Source organism: Neofelis nebulosa, chromosome 18, assembly GCF_028018385.1.
Source record: "Neofelis nebulosa isolate mNeoNeb1 chromosome 18, mNeoNeb1.pri, whole genome shotgun sequence".
In the NCBI taxonomy this organism is placed as follows: domain Eukaryota; kingdom Metazoa; phylum Chordata; class Mammalia; order Carnivora; family Felidae; genus Neofelis; species Neofelis nebulosa.
In genome coordinates, this window is record NC_080799.1 from 29,593,319 (window position 1) to 29,611,978 (window position 18,660).

Here is an 18,660-nt window from a genome sequence, read left to right on the forward strand (position 1 = left end):
CCAAATCTGTTGTGGCCTCTAGAAGAGCTACACTAGGAACTCTCCACCCTCCTGCACTCAAGAAAAAGGGGGGTGTCTATGCACCAAAAATTTCCAACATTGCCTAGGTCCCACCTGTTTACCTCTCCTATACTTCACTCAACTTTCAAACTAGACCACCCTCAAATGACACCCACGTGAATTTGTATGTGTTTGAGTTGTCACGTGAGTGTGGTCTTTGTGCATGTTGATTAGGGTGCTCCTGTGTTTTCACGTGTCTTGCTGAGGGATGAGAGGGCCTCTGCGTGCCTGTGAGTGTGTGTGTGTGTGCACCCTCATAACCGGGTATTGTGTGTCTTTGTGTGAGCGTGAGTGAGTCTGTGTGTGAGTGGTTGCAACATCTTTACTCCCGACAGAAGGTCTTTGCGGCACACTTCTCTCAGCCAGCCTGCATCCTCTTCAAAGGCACTCCAGCTCAGGGACAGTCCACCTCTGGCCTTCCCCAGAATCAACACACGCATTGAGACGCACGCACACTTCCTTTCAAGCGCTGTTCCTTTGGCCCAAGAGAACCGACAAACCTTGAGCATCCTTGCTCCGACAGCCTCCTCCCCACCCCCCAACCCCACCCTCCGATGCCCTGGCTGAAGGATCCTCTACATGGAGATGGACTCGGAGCACTGGCAATGGGGAAGAAAAGTGACTGGGAGGAGAATCGAGCAAGGCAAACTGAGGACACGCTGAAGGAGTACGGAGCCAGAGCCGCTGCGGGGAAGCAGGTCCCACCCACACCACGCCCCTCCCGCAGAGGGATAGCTTGTTCCCACCCCGGTCTTCCTCCGGGGCTTCCAGGTCTCACTCTTCTCCTCAAACTGGAGCTGTGAGAGGCAGCTGGGACCCCCTCCTCCCATGCATCCCCCTCGCCCCACCATCCGCGTCCAGGCAGCTGCTGATTGGCTGCGGGGAGCAGCGCCCCAGCTCCCCGTCTCCGAGGCGGGAGCGGAGCGGGTCCGAGGTGGGAGGCGCACTAACCGGCTCTGGGAGCCCCTCCCAAGTCCCTGTGCCCAGCGCCCTGTGCCCTACGCGACGGCCGTGCCAGGACTCCAGGAGGGCAGGTGTAGAGGGAGCAAAGGGGACCACGGCCAAAGGTAGAAGCAAGTCCTGCAGAAAGAAAGGCGCTGCTGCTCCGGCTGCTGCCTCCGCCACTGCCGCCACCACCGAACCAGCATCCAGTGCGGGGCTGGCAGGCCAGGCGCGGAGAGGAGGGGAGCGAGGGGCGAGCTCATGGAGCACACGCACGCCCACCTCGTAGCCAACAGCTCGTTGTCCTGGTCCCCCGGCTCGACCTGCGGCTTGGGCTTCGTGCCCGTGGTTTATTACAGCCTCTTGCTGTGCCTCGGTTTACCAGGTGAGGAGCGTGGGGGAGAGGGAGGAAGCCGGGACCCCCGAATGCGGAGCGACCCTGTCTAGAACCCCCAGGCCTAGACATCCTCGGCGCGTGATCCCTAGCGCCCCTTCTGAAAAAGTTTAAGCCTAAGGGCAACAGCGGACATTTCCAGACTGGGGAGAAAGGAAGTTGCTGTGCCTGTCAGGGACTCGTGTGTGTGTGTGTGTGTGTGTGTGTGTGTGTGTGTGTGTGTGCGCGCGCGCGTCTCGAGCGTGCGTGGCAGGTGATGGGCATGGTGTAGGTGTTGGTGTGAGTGTGTGTGTGGATTCGAGTATTTGCATGAGCATCCGAAGCGATGCTCCCTGATCCGCGTCCCTGAAGGTGTCCAGTGGGGGCTGTGTGTGTGACTTGACCGCACTTCCCCACGGCTTTCTGGGGTTTCACTTCTCTTGTGCCCCCCCCCCACATCCACTCCAGCCTGAGAAAACCTCTGTCCCCTCCCCCACCGCGCGTGTCACCCCTGACTGGAGGTGAAGCCAGAGGTTCTGATGCCCAGCACTCTTTCTCTGGGGCTGCTGGGATGGAGCAAAGGATGAGCCCCTGTGACCCCTAAGCGAGGAAGGGGTCTCCAGGGAGGCTAGGAAGAGTCTGGGTGGGTCTGGGACCATGCCTTGGCCAGGGTAAGGGTCCAGAGACACCCACAGGCTTCAGAAGCCACCACTTCAGGGGGTCACAGTCTCCTTGAGGACATGCCTTGCCCCCTGGCTTTGCTTCCCTGTCCATCCATTCTGGGCAGCTGATGACCGCTGCGGATGTCTGGCTGGTCCCACATCTTAACGTCCTCTCCAAAGTGTGACTGAGACTTGTGCTGAATTCCTGAAGAGAGCTGGGCTGCTGGGGGCTGGGGGTGCTTGCTGTTTGTGAGAGAGGGGGAGGGGGTTCCTGGGGCTCCAGCTTGAGATAACCCCTTCTTCCAGATAGTCTCTGAGACGGTCTGTGTGGCAGAAAGATTCCTAAAGATCACTTGCAAGCAGACAAGAGAGGGACAAAAGGAAACAGAAAGAAAAAAATCCAGCATACAGCCTAGAATCACAACATCATCTACCCTGCCATTCCGCATCCTGGGAACTTGGGAGCTGGATTTCTGAAAGCCTTGTTGACATTTCCTTTTCAAAACATTCAACTTGGTGGTCAGGGCCCCTGATAAGGTTGTTTATATAAATTCCCCCTCCCAAATTTTGGAAGGAATGAGAAAGCATAAGTTTACAATCACCAAGCCTCTCTCCCAGCGAGTGATGAGGTTTTTATTACTAACTAATCGTTCTGGCTGCCCTGGGAGAGACGCTCAGCCTCTGATTCACCCTGCTGGGGCAGCAGCACGTGTCCTATAATTACCTTGAGCAGGAATTGATTTGTCCAGTCCCCACCTCCCCATCAGCCCCTCTGAGCCTCTCCCAGAGCTCTCTTTTAGGGAGTGAGTTTTTGAGGAGGTTGGTTATTGGTGACACTTGCTGAACCAGAGAAGTGATAGCCGCCCCTTTTCCCTTCGGCTCTCACATCAGAATGTCTGACCCCTCTGCCTTCAACCCTCCATCTCCTCTGCTGACTAAAGAAGCTACTCTCTCAGGCTTTCCTTTTGAAAACCCTTTAAGGGACAGAGACATAAAGACGGGGAGGCTCCAAGGGCCCAGAGCAGGGATATGAAGATGAGTAGAACAGGGGAAAGCTCAGACCTTCAAACACCTCAAGGTGGAAAACAAGATATCTCACATCTTTACAGCATAACTCCTATGCCAGACATGGCCTTCCTGACCCATAGCATTGGCACCTATTGTGTGCCAAGCAGTCCTAGGCACAGGCTCATCATGGCTGAGCCCAGGGTTAGGAGACAAAGAGAGAGGGATTAGGATGAAAACTTGGAAGGCACTGATAGGTTCTTATGCTCCACTAAAAGCTGTGACCACCTACTGTGTGTCAAGTGCTAAAGAGGTGCCTACAGGATTCAAGGAGCTCACAAGTGGAGCTTGTGGTGGATGCAGAAGGACCAAGCATTCTGGAAAAGGATGATTGAAGAGGGCAGGCTTGCAGGAAGATGATAGGTTGATAAGTGTTTTGTTAATTGCTTGCAAGGTGGTTCAGAAGGTGAAATCCTTAAGTCATTCTCTTAGAACCATAAGGGCAGGCAAGTATGTCCTAGTGACTAAGAATGCAGACTGTAGAATGAAGCAGAGCTGGTTGTTAACATGTGGACCTTCTGTGTTTCTGTGCCTCAGTTTCCACATCTGTAAAACAGGCATTAGGACAGCAGCCACCTCCCGGAATGATGGCAAGAAGGAAAGACGTTGATGGAGATGATGGTGCAGGTTAAGCGCTCAGCTCAGTGCCTGACACACCACACACTGACTGATTGCTGCTGTGACACTGCAGTTGTGGTCATCATGAAGCTGATCTGGTTGTAAGGAGGGGGACTGCGTGGCATGGGAGTCAGAGAAGGGACTGGGAGCACACAAGAAAAGCACTTAGCTCAGCGCCTGAGCTCACTACAGTATTCCCCTCCCCACCCCCAGCTACTGGCAATTAGCAAACCCTCATTACCCTGCTACTGACCAGGATGCACAGCTATGCTGAGTGTGAAGTAACAGACCACAGAGCTTGGTCATATTGTTGAAAACTGAGATTTTAATTGAATCACTTTTCCTGGCAGTGAACTCACCCCCATTTCCAAATTCTCACAGTGATTGGAAACTGAGGGGTGGATGAGGAGTGGCTGTTTGGCAACAAGGGAGCTAGTGACTAGGAGAAAGCACAGATGTTTCTTACCTCCTTCAGTATCTAAACTAAAAGGAAGAGCTTGGGAAAAGCCATGTGGTCCAATCCCCTGCCTCTAGGAATCACCTCAGCCTAACTTAACTGCTTTGGAGTGGGACCCGGGGGTCCTAATGTGAAGTATGGTAACAGCTCTGCCACTTAAGAATTCTTAACATTTCTGTACCACAAATTACCCCACTTGTAAAATGGGGGTAACAGCACTACCTACTACCCACACAGATAATGTATATTAAATAAGATCATCCATATAAAAATGGCTAAGCACAGTGCCTGGACTGAGGAAAACACTTCTTAGTGCTCTCTCTGCACGGGATCTTTTTCTATGCTAAATGCTTAGATTATTGCACTTAATCTTCACCACATCCCTGTGACCTGTACATGTCCCTGAACCCATTTTACAGATGAGCAAACTGAGATTCTGAGAAATGGAGCATCCTGTCCACAGTCACACAATCCAACCAGTATGTAAACACCTGCTCTTTCCATTGTACCACGGTGCCTTCATTATTGCCAGGAAGTTCTTCTAACTAACCCCAGTCCTTTATGCTGTGTACTCAGTGGAGAACATTGGTGTGTCCCAGCTGTTCCTAAAACTATGTCTCTTTTCTCTTCCTTTTAAGTAAGCAAGATGTTTCTAGCTTTTCCAAATGCATACAATAAGCCAGTAAAGCTAACAAGGTGCAGTTGGGGACCCTGATGGGGCCAAATGGGACAAGATAGTCCAAAGCAGAAGGCAGTACAGGAAGAAGAGATGAGCCTGATGCCTGAGGGAAGAGAGTGGCAGGGAGGACGGGTGAGCCTGGCTGATAAGGAAGGAGCAGCACGAAATTAAACTGAGATATGAAAGATATTTTTTTAAATTTTACCTTCTAAAAGGCACCAGGGATGTTACGGGAGACAAGGTAAGGAAGACGATAGCCTGACACCACACACAGCCCAGCAGATAGGAGCATTTCTGTAACTGCCATGTGAGGATGGTAATACCTGCCTGTGAGGATCGGTGCACAATGAAGGAGATGATGAGTCTGTCACCTGTCAGATAGTGCTTTGACACATGGTGGTTACAGTTGCTGCTAACAAGAGGTGAGAAAATGGTGCCTAGCAAGCTGGACTGAGCCCTCAGATGCATCCTCTTTTGAGAACCTGTAAACATCTTTTGAGAAAATATAGTAAACAGGTTAACAGTACAAGGTCTGGAGTTAGACCTCTGGGGTTTGAGTCCTGGCTTTGCTATTTATATGCTGTGTAACCTTAGGCAAGCGACTTTACTCTCTGCCTCAGTTTCCCCATCTGTAAAATTGGATGATGATAATAATGGCACATACCTCATAGAGTTGCTGTGAAAATTCAGTGGGTTATATATTTAACACAATGTCTGCCACACAGTAAGCACTCCGTAAGTCATATTTTTCATCATTTAAAAATTAGGAAAATTAGGGGCGCCTGGGTGGCTCAGTTGGTTAAGCGTCCGACTTCAGCTCAGGTCACGATCTCACGGTCGTGAGTTCGAGCCCCGCGTCGGGCTCTGGGCTGATGGCTCAGAGCCTGGAGCCTGCTTCAATTCTGTGTCTCCCTCTCTCTCTGCCCCTCCCCCGTTCATGCTCTGTCTCTCTCTGTCTCAAAAATAAATAAAAACGGTTAAAAAAAAATTAGGAAAATTAAGGAAAAATTCTCAACTTGTCTTATGACACCAGCTTTACACTAATACCAAACCAGACAAAGATATTACAAGAAAACTACCAATCAATATTCCCCATGAACATAGACACAAAAGATCCTCAATAAAATATTACCAAATCTAACTCAGGAATATATAAGAATGATAACAAATCAAGATAAAGTTGGGTTTATCCCAGGAATGTAAGGCTGGCTCAACATCTGAAAATCATTCAGTGTGATCCACCATAATAAAAAACCTAAAAAAGGAAATCCATATGATCTTCTCAATAGATATAAAAAAGTATTTGACAAAATTCAACATCCATTCATGATAAAAATTCATCACACTAGAGAACTTCTTTAGCCTGATAAAGGTTATCAATAGGTAACCTATAGCTAACATCACATGTGATGATAAAAGATGGAATGTTTCCCCTCTAAGATCTAGAACAAGGCAAGGAGATCTGTTCTTGCTACTCCAATTCAACATCATACTGGAAGTTCTAGCCAGGAAAGAAAATGAAATAAAAGGTACACTGGAAAGGGGCACCTGGGTGGCTCAGTCAACCGAGGGTCTGGTTCTTGATTTCAGCTCAGGTCATGATCTCACAGTTTGTGAGTTTGAGCCCCAAGTTAGGCTCTGCACTGATGGTGCAGAGCCTGCTTGGGATTCTCTCTCTCTGCCCCTCACCCACTTGCACTCTCTCTCAAAATAAATAAACATAAAAAATTGTTTAAAAAAAGGTATACTAGAAGGAAGAAATTAAACTGTTGCTATTCACAAATGATACAATTACCTTCATAGAAAATCACAAAGACTCCACACAAAAAAAGCTCCTCAGAATAAGTGAGTTCACCATGTTTGCACATGTTGCACCATGTTCACACTGTTAATATGCAAAAACCTACTGTATTTCTATGTATTAGCAATGAACAATTTAAAACTAAAAATTGGAATTAAAAAAATAGATTTCCAAGTTTCCTTGAAAAGCCAGAGGAACTAACATTAGGCACATATTCCCGGAAGGTTGGCTGCAGATGAGGAATGGACTGCTTTCCTATGTAGCTGCTTTTTGGAGAGAGAGAGAGACAGAGAGAGACAGAGAGAGAGAGAGAGAGAGAGAGAGAGAGAGAGCGCCTTAAATAGTCAATGACATTCACATTATTCAAAAACCTAGTGATATAAAAAGGCACACATTGCAAAATCTCCCTCCCATCCATTTCCCCCGCTCACCAATTCCTAAATCCACCCCATCAACACTACTACACAGATAACGAGGGCATCAGTATCTTGGTTTCTTATTTGTTCTTTCAGAATGTTTTAGTTTATATACAAGCAAGTATGAATAGAGGATCTCAACTCTTCATTTTTTTTTTTTTACTGTTCTCAAAATGAGCACATTATACACACTGTCCTCCATCTTGCTCTTTTTCACTTAATATATTAATCATCCATCATGGTATATTGAAGCTTTTTCATTCTTTTATGAAGCTGCATAGTATTCCATTGTATATTTGTACCATAATTTAATGGGTGCCCCTTTCAAAATCACATGGGCACTCTTATGTGAAAGTCCCTATATGCGACACCTCACTGTTCTCTGTAACATGTATGGCCCCTCTTTATGCACATTTGGCCCTAGGATCCCTGTTATAACAGTGGGAGAAAGAGCACTGCATGAAGAGTCCTGGATTCCAGGCTATTCTCTAGCAATAACTCACAGTGTGGGTCTGTCAGAGGCCTGAGAGAGCTGGGCTCTGCTTGTATAGCTCAGTTGGAGACATGGCCCATAAATGGGACACAAGTGTTGACCAGTGAAGTAGCTATGCTGGAGGCTGGCCGGGTTGGCCTTGGGCTGGGGTCCAGAACAGTAGCTTTGTTGTCCTTGCCCCTGCACAATTTCTGTAGTGATCCCATGTGTAATTTCTGCTTTTGAGGTTGTGTATAAAATGCATTGCACTGGAACTGAATGGACATGGATTTGGATCCTGTATCCTACCCGTGTTTGTTGTGTGATCTCAGATATGATACTGTACCTCTGAGTCCCAGTTTTCATTTGTAATAAAATAATCAGCCAAGTTCAGCATTTAAGGAAGAGGTCTCTGATGTTAGACTGAATGGGTTTGAATCCTAGCTTCCCTACTTACCAGTCTGTGACCTTGAGCCAATTTCTCACCCTCTATGAGTTGCAGCCTCATCAATGAGGTGGGGCCATACTAATACCTATCTCATAGGGTTGTTGTGAGGATTAAATGAAAATGTAAAAATACTTAGCACCATTCTTGGCACATGTTTGCTCTTGTATAGAGTTAGAGTTCAGTAAGCGTTATTAACCTTCTGTGCCCTGCATTGTTACTGTGGTGATCCAAAGTAAAATATGCAAAGGCTTCTCACAATCCCTCAAACATTGTAGGAGCTCAATAAAGAGTACCTGGTGTTGTTTTTATTGTTTAACATGTCAACAAGCCTTGTTGACCAAGGTCTTTCCCATACAATTCCACTCAGAGTGCACCCACCAGGAATGAAACTCCTTGCCCTGGAAAACTAACAAAGAATTATCCAATGGATTAAACAATCAATTCCATCATAAGCCTAAGGAATTTGTACCTCTCAAAGAGTTGCCTGTGGTTCAGTGAAACCTCCAGAAATACCATCAGTCCAGAACATGAAACCTTCTTCAGCTAAAGCTGATAAAGGGACTGACAAGCACCAGAAGAGTGCCCTGCATGCTGCAGCCAGGATCATAAACAGAAGTGATGCAGGGAGGTGAACACAGATCCTGCCACTGAACCTCCATGTGATCTGAACTGTGTGGGCAATGCTAATAGGGGATGCTAGCCCTGCACAGGGTGCCATGAAACGCTGGGGGCAGGGAAGGGCAGGTGTCTTGAATTCAAATACTTGCTAGAGGCAGTCAGATAGCATAAATAAACAAAGTGGCCCAGTTTTAAGAAATATTTCACTTACCCAAAGAATCATCCTTCCCTGCTGTTTTTCTGAAAACATGTGGCCCTTTTGGTCTCTCTAATCTTCCCTCAGTGATAGAGACGTATGTACCAAAACCACTGCACTCTCTTAACAACTGCTAGCACGTTTGTTGCACTTACTATGTACTAGGGATTCTTCAAAGCATTTTACAGGCACTAGCTCATTTAATTCCCACAACGACCCTTTGAGGTGTGCATACTTATCATGCCCATTTTTCAGAAGAGAATGATGAGATGCCCATGGTCACATAGCTAGAAATCAACAGAGTGATACTCATTACTGCTATCCAGCTTTATGATAAGAAAATGGCAACACACACACAATGACAGCTGACAAGCAACACTTGGACTAGATCACTAGGGACAGGGGTAACAAACAATAGGGAGGAGTGGGGAGGAGTAGGGACTGGAGGAGGTTACAAAGTACCATCACCACTCAGCTCTCTAGCCAATGCAGTGTTGCCAAATTCTTCCAAAAATCTACAAATCTAGATTTTTATATGAAATATCCTAATGTTTCAATGTTGGCAACTAATTCAAAAATTTTAAAAAACACTGTGCGAGCCAGCACTGCATGAGCCAAACCAAACATATCTTCAGGCTTGATACAGCCCACCAGGCTGCCAATTCACAAACTCCAGAGTGGGTAAAGCTTTAAGAGGTACCAAGAAATGCCAACACAGTGCACAGTGTGTGGAGAATAAAAACAAGAAGCTAGGGGGAGGAGTAAGGAATAAAAGAGAGGGAGACCCAAAGAAACACATGACTAAAAAAAAAAACAAGCATGCCAACTCAGGAAACCAGGGGTTTGGCATGACTAGAAGAAAGGGCTCCAAGTAGTACCACAAATTGCATGTTGACAATGTCCTGGAACACAAATCCACCATTTTTTTTTGTAAATGGGAAGAGCCCTTAGAACCTGACAGCACGGTGGATTAGGATGTGGGCTCATGGTCTCCCACTGACCTGGATTCAAGTTCCAGCCTTGTGACTTCCTAGTGGCAGGGCTCTGGCAAGTTGCTTAAACCTCTCTGAGCGTCAGTGATCGTCTCTGCAGAATGGGTATAACAGTGCCTTTTTCACAGGGTGTATGTACAGACAAAATGAAGCAATTCATGGCTAGCAGGGGTCCCAATGTCTGCCACTCCATGGCTGCTGTTTTTTTAATCAATGTCAGCACCATCATTTTATAACATGAGGAAACTGACACCTTAGCCAATGTCACAGAGCTAGGAATGGCAGAATCTAAACCAGAACTTAACTTTCCCAACTTTAATTTAGTTCCCTTTTTATAAAATCACATCGCTAGTGATTTCTTGAGGAAGCAAAGTGATAGGAGTAAAGGAGAAACAGGCTGTGGAATTTTAGAACTCAGAATAATCATCTAGATTTGGGGGCATTTTGTTGTTGTTATTGTTGTTTTATGTAGGATTATTTTAGGTGGCACAAGACTGCATCATTATTTAATCCCTTTTCAGTTTTCTCAACCTTTCTGATTCTATCAAAGGGAAAGTCTCATCTTGGTGCTAGTATGTCTTTAACACCTTTTCACGCATGCTAAACCTCCCTTATTAACAGACACAGAGCAGGCCTAGAGCTCGGCCTTGGGAAGCAGCAGTATCTACCTAAAATTTAATGTCACCCTTGCACTGTCATTATATTTATGTTTAAGGCTATCTTCTGTTTACAACAGGGAGGTGGGTTTGGGATTCAGGGTTGCTATATATGCTGTCCAATATAGTAACCACCAGCCTCACATGGCTATTGAGCACTTGACATTTGAGTAGCACAACTGAGGAACTGATTTTTTCATTCAATTTCATTTCAATTCATTTACAATTAAGACCTGATACTTGATTCAGTTATTGGACAATAACTGTATATTGGAACAACTTGGGTATGTGAATCTACTCTGAAATTTTCAACTGTATATTTTATGACATCTAAACAGAAATCAGGATTTCCACTGAAAAATTTAGCATCCTTAGAGAAATGTGCTCAGAATGTAAAATACATGCCAGACTTTGGACATTTAGTATGAAAAAAAATTAAATATCTCATTAATAATTTATATTGATTACATTTTTGGATGAACACAGTTAAATAAAATATATTTTTAAAATTAATTTCACCCGTTTCTTATTTTGTTAATGTGGCTGCTAGAAAAATCAAGATTGCATATGTGGTTCACATCACATTTATATTGGACAGCAGTATTGTATAAAGTATAAATTCAGGGGGAAAAAGACAAGTCACTTTAAAACAAAATGTTAATAATAGCACAGGGGACACAGGAATATGGCAAAAAATCATAATATTGGTGGCCAATCACTAAAATCTGGGGAGCCCTGATATAGTACAATGCTCTTAATACAAAAACTGAATCCCTGGAGAGGACAAGAAATTTCCCCAAGGTTACACAGCTAATCAGGTGTGATCTTGACCCCAAATCTTCCAGATTCTGAATCCAGTGTGCTTTGGCCATTGCAACAGCCCTACCATCTGACCCCCACCAAGAGAAATGTAAGGAAAGGGGGTTGGGGCATGGGGAGGATGTGGCTACCTTGAATCCCATTGGTATTCAAACGGAGAGGACTTCTAAGTATGGATAGCCCAGGATCTTTGCTTTTCTATCAAGTGAAGGTGAATGACTTGGGCTCCTCTTGAGTAAAAGTCATGACCAGCTGAACTACAGTGAGAGTTGTGGCTTTCAACCCAAATACATGTTTTCATTTTGCCCCATGGCAAAGAAGGATGAGACAAGAAACCAGAAAGCACAATTAGGCAAATGAATCTGCATTTTTTAAAAATTTTTTTTAACATTTATGTATTATTGAGAGACAGAAAGAGACAGAGCATGAGCATGGAGGGGCAGAGAGAGGGGAAAACACAGAATGTGAAGCAGGCTCCAGGCTCCGAGCTGTCAGCACAGAGCCCAACGCGGGGCTCGAACTCACGAACCATGAGATCATGACCTAAGCCGAAGTCAGACACTTAACCGACTGAGCCACCCAGGAGCCCCTGAATCTGCATTTACTGATTCACTTATCCCTCCCTCTCTCCTTCCATCCATCTATCCATGTGCCTGGCACTGCCAAGTAGGCTCATGGCAAGTCTGTGGTAGGCTCACGGCAAGTCTAAAAAGACCCATTCGATGTCTGCATGTTCGTGTGGGGAAGACCAGCATGACCAGAAGCCTGAATAAATGTAAATAGTCCCATGTGAGAAGAACATGAAGGAGAGGCACAGGGTGATAAGAGAGCTTTTTGTGGGGGGACTTGCCCAGTGGGGAAGACCTAGAACCTGAAGACTGAGGAAGGAAAGAATGGAAAGAAGAGGTAAGGGGGACAGGCTTCACGAAGACTCTTAGGCAAGAGAGGACTGGTGCACCATATAGGAACAAAAAGAGGACAAGTCTGGAGTGCCAAAAGGTGGTCTGAGGACAGGAGGAAAACAAGGCATGAGATGTAAGCAGAGGAAACAGGAAATCAGAGCTTTACAGAAACCACACAAAGTGACCCTGAATTGGGAGAACACATTCTACAGTGTTGACTCCTTTTGACTTCTGGTATTAACCAATGATTTCTTTTCTTTCCCCCTTTGTTTACCAGAATATTTGGCAGTTGAAGACCTGGGGCAATTGCTTTTCCACCACAGACATTTCTTATCATTTACAGCTAAGTGCAGGGAAAACTATCTACCACATGACTTCACAGGAGGGACTATCCACAGACCCACACAGAGAGACGTGCGCGCGCGCACACACACACACACACACACACACACACACACACACATAGAGATGCATGCATGCGCATGTGCACACACACACACACAGATGTGTGCACACAAACATACACAGGCATATACACAGACACCACATAGACACACAGATGCACAGACATGCAAACACACAGACATACACCCACAGGGATACACACACAGAGACATGCATACACATACATACACACACACACACACACACACACACACACACTCCTCCCACAGTCAAAGGTATAGAATGGTCTGGTCCTTGCTATAGCCTTTTGCTGTTAGCATTCTGGACCTCACCACCATGGTTTAGCTCCATAGAGCTGCTGACAAGAACCATCATCTGCCTCTTGAACGAAAAGCAGTGGCCTCCCTGGAAGGTAGCAGAATGGAGCAGTAACTGGAGAGAGAACTCAAGAGGGGCTGGTGCTATGAAAAGGGTAGGGATGGGCATTCCTTAAAGGAATCACAGGCCCACATTCTTAACCCTCACAGAGCCTGGCTTCCACATCATGTCCACCCTCCACACCCAGGACCCTTCCAGAACACCACCTGTCCTGGCTGAAAGGCTGAACACCACCTTTCCTATCAGGAAAGTAACACTGGCTAAGGAATTAGGCACACCTGGGGGTATGAATCCCAGCACTGCAACTTTGCTAACTGTGAGGTCTTGAGCAGGTAATTTACCCTTCTTGGAGCCTCAGTTTCCTCATCTGAGAATGGGGGTGATAACAACTTTATTTATTTGGCATATATGTGGCACTCCTTTCATATGCCAGGCACCTATGTAGGCACTGGAGGAAAAATAAAGAAAGTCTGCACAGGTGTACATTCTACCAGGGAGACAAGTGGTAAGCAAATAAACAAATGCATACACAACACTCTTTGAGATATTGATACATGCTATCAAGAAAAAAACGTGGTAAGGAGATAGGGAACTATATTAGATAGGGTGGTCAGGAAGGGGCTCTCCAAAGAGTTGATGTCCAGAATGACACTGGAATGATGAGAAGGAGCCAGCCACAGGAAATACAGGGGAAGGACATGCCAGTCAGAGGGACCGCACAGGGTAAAGGCTCAGAGGTGGGAAGGAAGTGGAGTGAGGGCAGACTTGTGTGGCTGGAATACAATGAACAAGAGGGAGAGTGGCAGGAGATGAGGGGAAGAGGCGGACACTGGCTGGATTGTGGGGCCTTTTGGTCCACAGTGAGGAATCTGGATTTGCAAGAAGAGACCAGAGCCTTTTAAGCAGGTGATATGACCTAATTTGAGTTTTTCAAAGGTCTCTCTGGCTGCTGTGAAAAAAACAAATGGAAGGTAGTTTAGGAGGAAAGCTCCTTTTCTTAGGAAAGAAGAGGAAGCTGTTGCAGTGTGAACGATCTCTGGTTTCCAGTAGGAGAGAGTGCGCAATACCTGTAGAGTGGCCAACACAGTGCCTGGCACACAGTAGGAGTGTGGGTCAAGGGTCATGTTCACAGACGCTCCAATCCTACTCCCACCCCATCCACCATCACCTCAGTCTCCAAGTGAAACAGCATCAGACATGTGAAGTGAGCAAACTAACAATGTCCTCAGACATCAAGGACATCTGTGCCTGGCTCTCCAGGCACCATGGCAAAGCGCCCGCAGCACAACAGAGAGCTATCATCTTGGTTGTGGCAGTGGGCAAGTCCTGCTAATGATCCAGCTGTCAATTGCGAGAGTCCTGAACAGAGAGAAAGCAAGTGTCTGGACAAGAAGAAAGGGGTCACCTTCAGCACTGTCATTTGACAAATGAACAGGATTGAGTTCTGGCTGGCATGGTAGAGAGACATTATCATCGTGACTGCATTCAGTTCTAATGACCCAAGGTATTACAGGAAGAAGGGAGTAATGCCCCCAGGATTGAGGTGGAGACTCCAAGGAAGTCCTGAAAATGGGAAGAGAATGCTCATGGAAGAGGAAAGAAAATGGTAGTTTGCCTCTTGGATCTTCTCAGCGTTAGACCTTCTGGCCAGAAGAGAATGGCTCTAAGAAATAAGAGGATTTTTTTTCCTTAATCACTATCAGTACTGAATAATTTCCTCAAAATGCTATTCAGATACATGCTGGTTAATACCTTTCTCAACCACCCTCAAATAACCTCCTGAAGAGGCCTGGACTGGGGGTCATAGCCAGCCAACAGCCAACAACCAACCAGAAACTCAGACCCCTTGGAATGTGAAAGAAGCCTGTGAAAGGTTTTCTTAAAAGGCAGCACCATGCCTATTAACATTCAGAGGCAATCTCTTAAAAATTCAGGTTTCTCATGAGTCTTGGAAAATTTCAAAGGCTGGAAAAACTGAGCTTTCCCTGTCACTAAGTGCCTAGAACCAAGTAGCCACAGCCTTCTTTAGATGGCACTTGTGCTACCCAGTTCATCAGAGTCATGGTGCCCCAGCACAAAGATTTTATACACACACACACACACACACACACACACACACACACCTGGCCTGTTTCTCTCACTTCTGTTCCCTACCTTGCTCCTATATAGGATTTTAAATTTACTGTCTTACTGTCTAAAGCTTAACACACACGTACATATATCCCATATCCATTTATACCACCACACTTTTAGCCGCATCTATGCTTTCCAACCACACTATATGCTTTCCTGCAAGAAGGGAAGTTGGTGAAAACCTGGGTTTGAGATCCACTGGACTTTCCAGCTGTGTGCAATTAGCTTCCCTGAATGTCTATTTCCATATCTGTAAAATGAGGATAAGTAACAAGGATGCACCCCTTGTTGAGGGGAATACACAAGACAATGTACCTGGCACATGGTAGGTTTTTAATAGAGGATTTTTTTTTCTCAAGACTGACAAGGATTTCCCATCAAATCCTCACCTGGACTCCTTAGGCTATGTTAAAGATCCAGCTCCATTACATGAGGCCAGATTTCTTTTCATTTCATCCTTTGTGCCAGGAATTCTAGGGGATAAAGATGAGCGAAAGACAAAGATAAACATGGCATGGCCCTTGCCCTTAAAGAATTCACAGTCTAGATGGGTAGAAAAGCAAGTCAATAATCATAATGTGATATGACAAGTTCTACAACAGGGGTGAGGGTGAAGCATTTAAATTCCTGTGGGACCTCAAACTTATCTTTGCCTAAGGGCATCAAAAAACGCAGACTTAGGCTTTGAACTAACCATGCCAATAGGCATGGGATCTGAGTCATCTCCATGATGCCAGTACCCTCTGGGAGGCCTTGGCACATGATAGGGGGCTTAGCAATACTGAATGGATAGGTGGGTGGATGCATCACATGAATAGGTGACTGCCTTCTTTATCCCATTAATGTCATGTCCACACTAACCTTGAAGAGACTGAAAACATCTTGATCACCACTATCATCATCACCACCACCACCCTTTATCAAGCACTTAATCCAAGCCAAGCACTGAATCAAACACATTATTCCACACTGCCTCATTAAACCCCAAAGTAATGCCTGTGAGGTGGTACTTCTATCATCCCCATCTGGTAGATGGGGGAACTGAGGCTCTGAGAAGTAAAATAACCCGCCCAAGGCAATTCAGCTCCTGAGGAGCAGAGCTAAGACAGAGTAGGCCAATGAATACATTGGTATTCAGAGCATCAGAAAAGAAAAATGTTGTGTCTACAGACCTCTGTCTTGGTTCACCCTCCCAGCCTGGTCTTTGCAGGCATTTAAAGGGACTATGTCCTCCTTCCTGATTGAAGACTCTCCCAGTGTCCCCGTTGCCCTCTCCCCAAGCAGATGGTTTAATTACTTGAAATTATTTTTGAGCAAGGACAGGCAGGTGAATTCCCTCTCCACCTCATACCTAACCTACAAAATGGAAATTGAGCTGCCTTTTTTTTTTAAGAAGCATATTGTGATGAAACAATTTCTGTGAAAACTCTGTGGTCTTCCAAATCCTTCCAAGGTTTCTGTTATCAGCCATAAATGCGCTTAGTTTCAGTCAAGCACTCAAAATTTCAAATCCAGTTCATGTGGTGAATGTTTATTGACCACCTATCATGTGCCAGGCTCTATTCCTCATGCTTAAAAAGAATCATCGATAACAGCCATTAATGTTAATATAGTGCTGGCCAATATGCAAAGTGAATTAAAATTTACAAAGGGCATTCTCATCCATTATGAAACTGAAGCTCGGAGGAGTTAAATAGCTTTCTCAAGTTACTACTGGTAGGCCAGGCTGAAAAGCAAAGCTAGATCCTATACAAAGCTGTCAGAAGTAGGAATGATCCCCAAAATGGAGCCTCCCCTATGAATTCTGCCAGGACCTTCCATTACTCATTCATTCATTCACAAATTATGTGTTAGCTATTAGTGACACAAAGACAAACAGATCTGGGTTCCTGCTCTCAGGGAGGACTCAATCTAGCTGAAGAGATGAAGAAGCAACTCACAGTAGCATGAAAATTGGTAAGATATGAGCAAGAGGGAAGCCCATGTACCATGGGACAAAGAAGAAGAAATCAACCCGTCTTGGGTTGGGTTGCTGGGAATGCAGCAGGGTCACAGGGCAGACTTTTTTTGCTCCTACTATCTGGAACTCACCTTCCTCCTATCTGGTACCCAATACGCAATGTGAATTCTGACCACAAATCTCTTTCTTCATCATACACATGTATGGAGCATCTCCTTCACATGAGAATCTTTGTTAAGAACTGGGAATGAGAGAGATGAATGAACTTTGCCCATACTTTTAAGATGTGTACTGTCCAGTGGGCAAAACAAGTAAATTGAAAATTGTAAGGTTGTACTATATGAAATTATCAGCATTTGGGCATTTTTTACCTTTTAAAATGCGTATGTTCATTTTTTACCTTTTAAAATGTATACCTTATAGTGTAATAGTTTGCTGTTCAGAAAAATAAGCTCAGGATGATGTCGAAGCCCCAAACCAGTGATCTGACACCATACTCATGCATCTACCACCGCATCCCCCATGTAGCAGTATCCATGGCTGAAGCTTGGAGAGCACAGTTACTGAAGACCTGATGGTAGAAACTAAACTAACAGCTATTTACCATAATTGTAACTAACATGAATGGAATGCCTATGACCTGTTGGGCACTGTTTCAAGCACTTCAAGAATTAACTAACTTAATTCTAACCCATGAAGTCGGTATTATTCGATAATACCTAATATTCTATAATACCTAATATTCTATAATAATAATAGCTATTATTACCCCATTCTACATATGGGGTACAAGAAACTGAGACACATGGTAGGTTGTGAGGTGGCTCAAAGTCATGCAGTTAGTGCTATGACAAAGCCAGGCTTCTAACCCAGACATCAGGAGTGATGTCATCTGCTCAGCTGAAGCACTAATTGTGCTTTTGGTCAGAACAGTTCTTTGGTTCCAGGATCATCCAAGTGGGGCTTTCATTAAAGCCATGATCTCTTCCACTGAAATGGATATGGGGAGTTGAGGCACCTAACCTCTGGGGTATAGAATTGTAAAGGCTGTCTGTGTTGGAGGTAGAATCAGGTAGGAATCAGGAATCAGGTAGAAAATCTTCCCTGAGGGGATACTGGCAAGATAATTGGGGTGGCATCTAACTCCCCCATCAGGCCAACTGGATTTAAGCCTTATTTTTTATACTGTTAAGAACCAGAGCCAACAGAACAGTCTGGTGAGAGATGCTGAAAGACTTTGGACTCAAGCAGGACTGGTTGGGGATGCAGGAGACAAAGTGCAACCCAAGGTTGAAAAGGAAGCCATTCTCTTCACCTCTGCTAGGAATATATAGCCTCTGAGGGTGTTGGCACTTAGAGGCTTGTGAATGGAATCTTCTTCCCATTCCATTGTGTAAGCAACAATTGCTATTACTTTTGGGCTTTGGTTCTCTTGAGGATTCTCTTGCTGGTTCTAATAACATTCCAGCTAATTCTCTTGAGTTCTCTAAGCATACCATTATACTATCAATAAATAATGATGATGATGCCTTCTTAAATAGTTACATAGTTATCCTCCTTATTTTAGTTTCCCACTTTACCATTTTGGCTACACTGTAGATTTGGATT

The 18,660-nt window shown here is 45.2% G+C and overlaps 1 protein-coding gene across 1 annotated transcript in view; it reads left to right on the forward strand.

Annotated features, from left to right (window-relative positions):
• The first annotated feature begins 876 nt into the window (after positions 1 to 876).
• Positions 877 to 18,660, forward strand: part of GPR139 (G protein-coupled receptor 139) — a 41,532-nt gene continuing 23,748 nt past the window's right edge. The window contains exon 1 of the mRNA XM_058709832.1: positions 877 to 1,387. Coding sequence (XP_058565815.1) covers positions 1,264 to 1,387 — 124 coding nt within the window. The 5' untranslated portion in view covers positions 877 to 1,263. The remainder of the gene's footprint in view (positions 1,388 to 18,660) is intronic.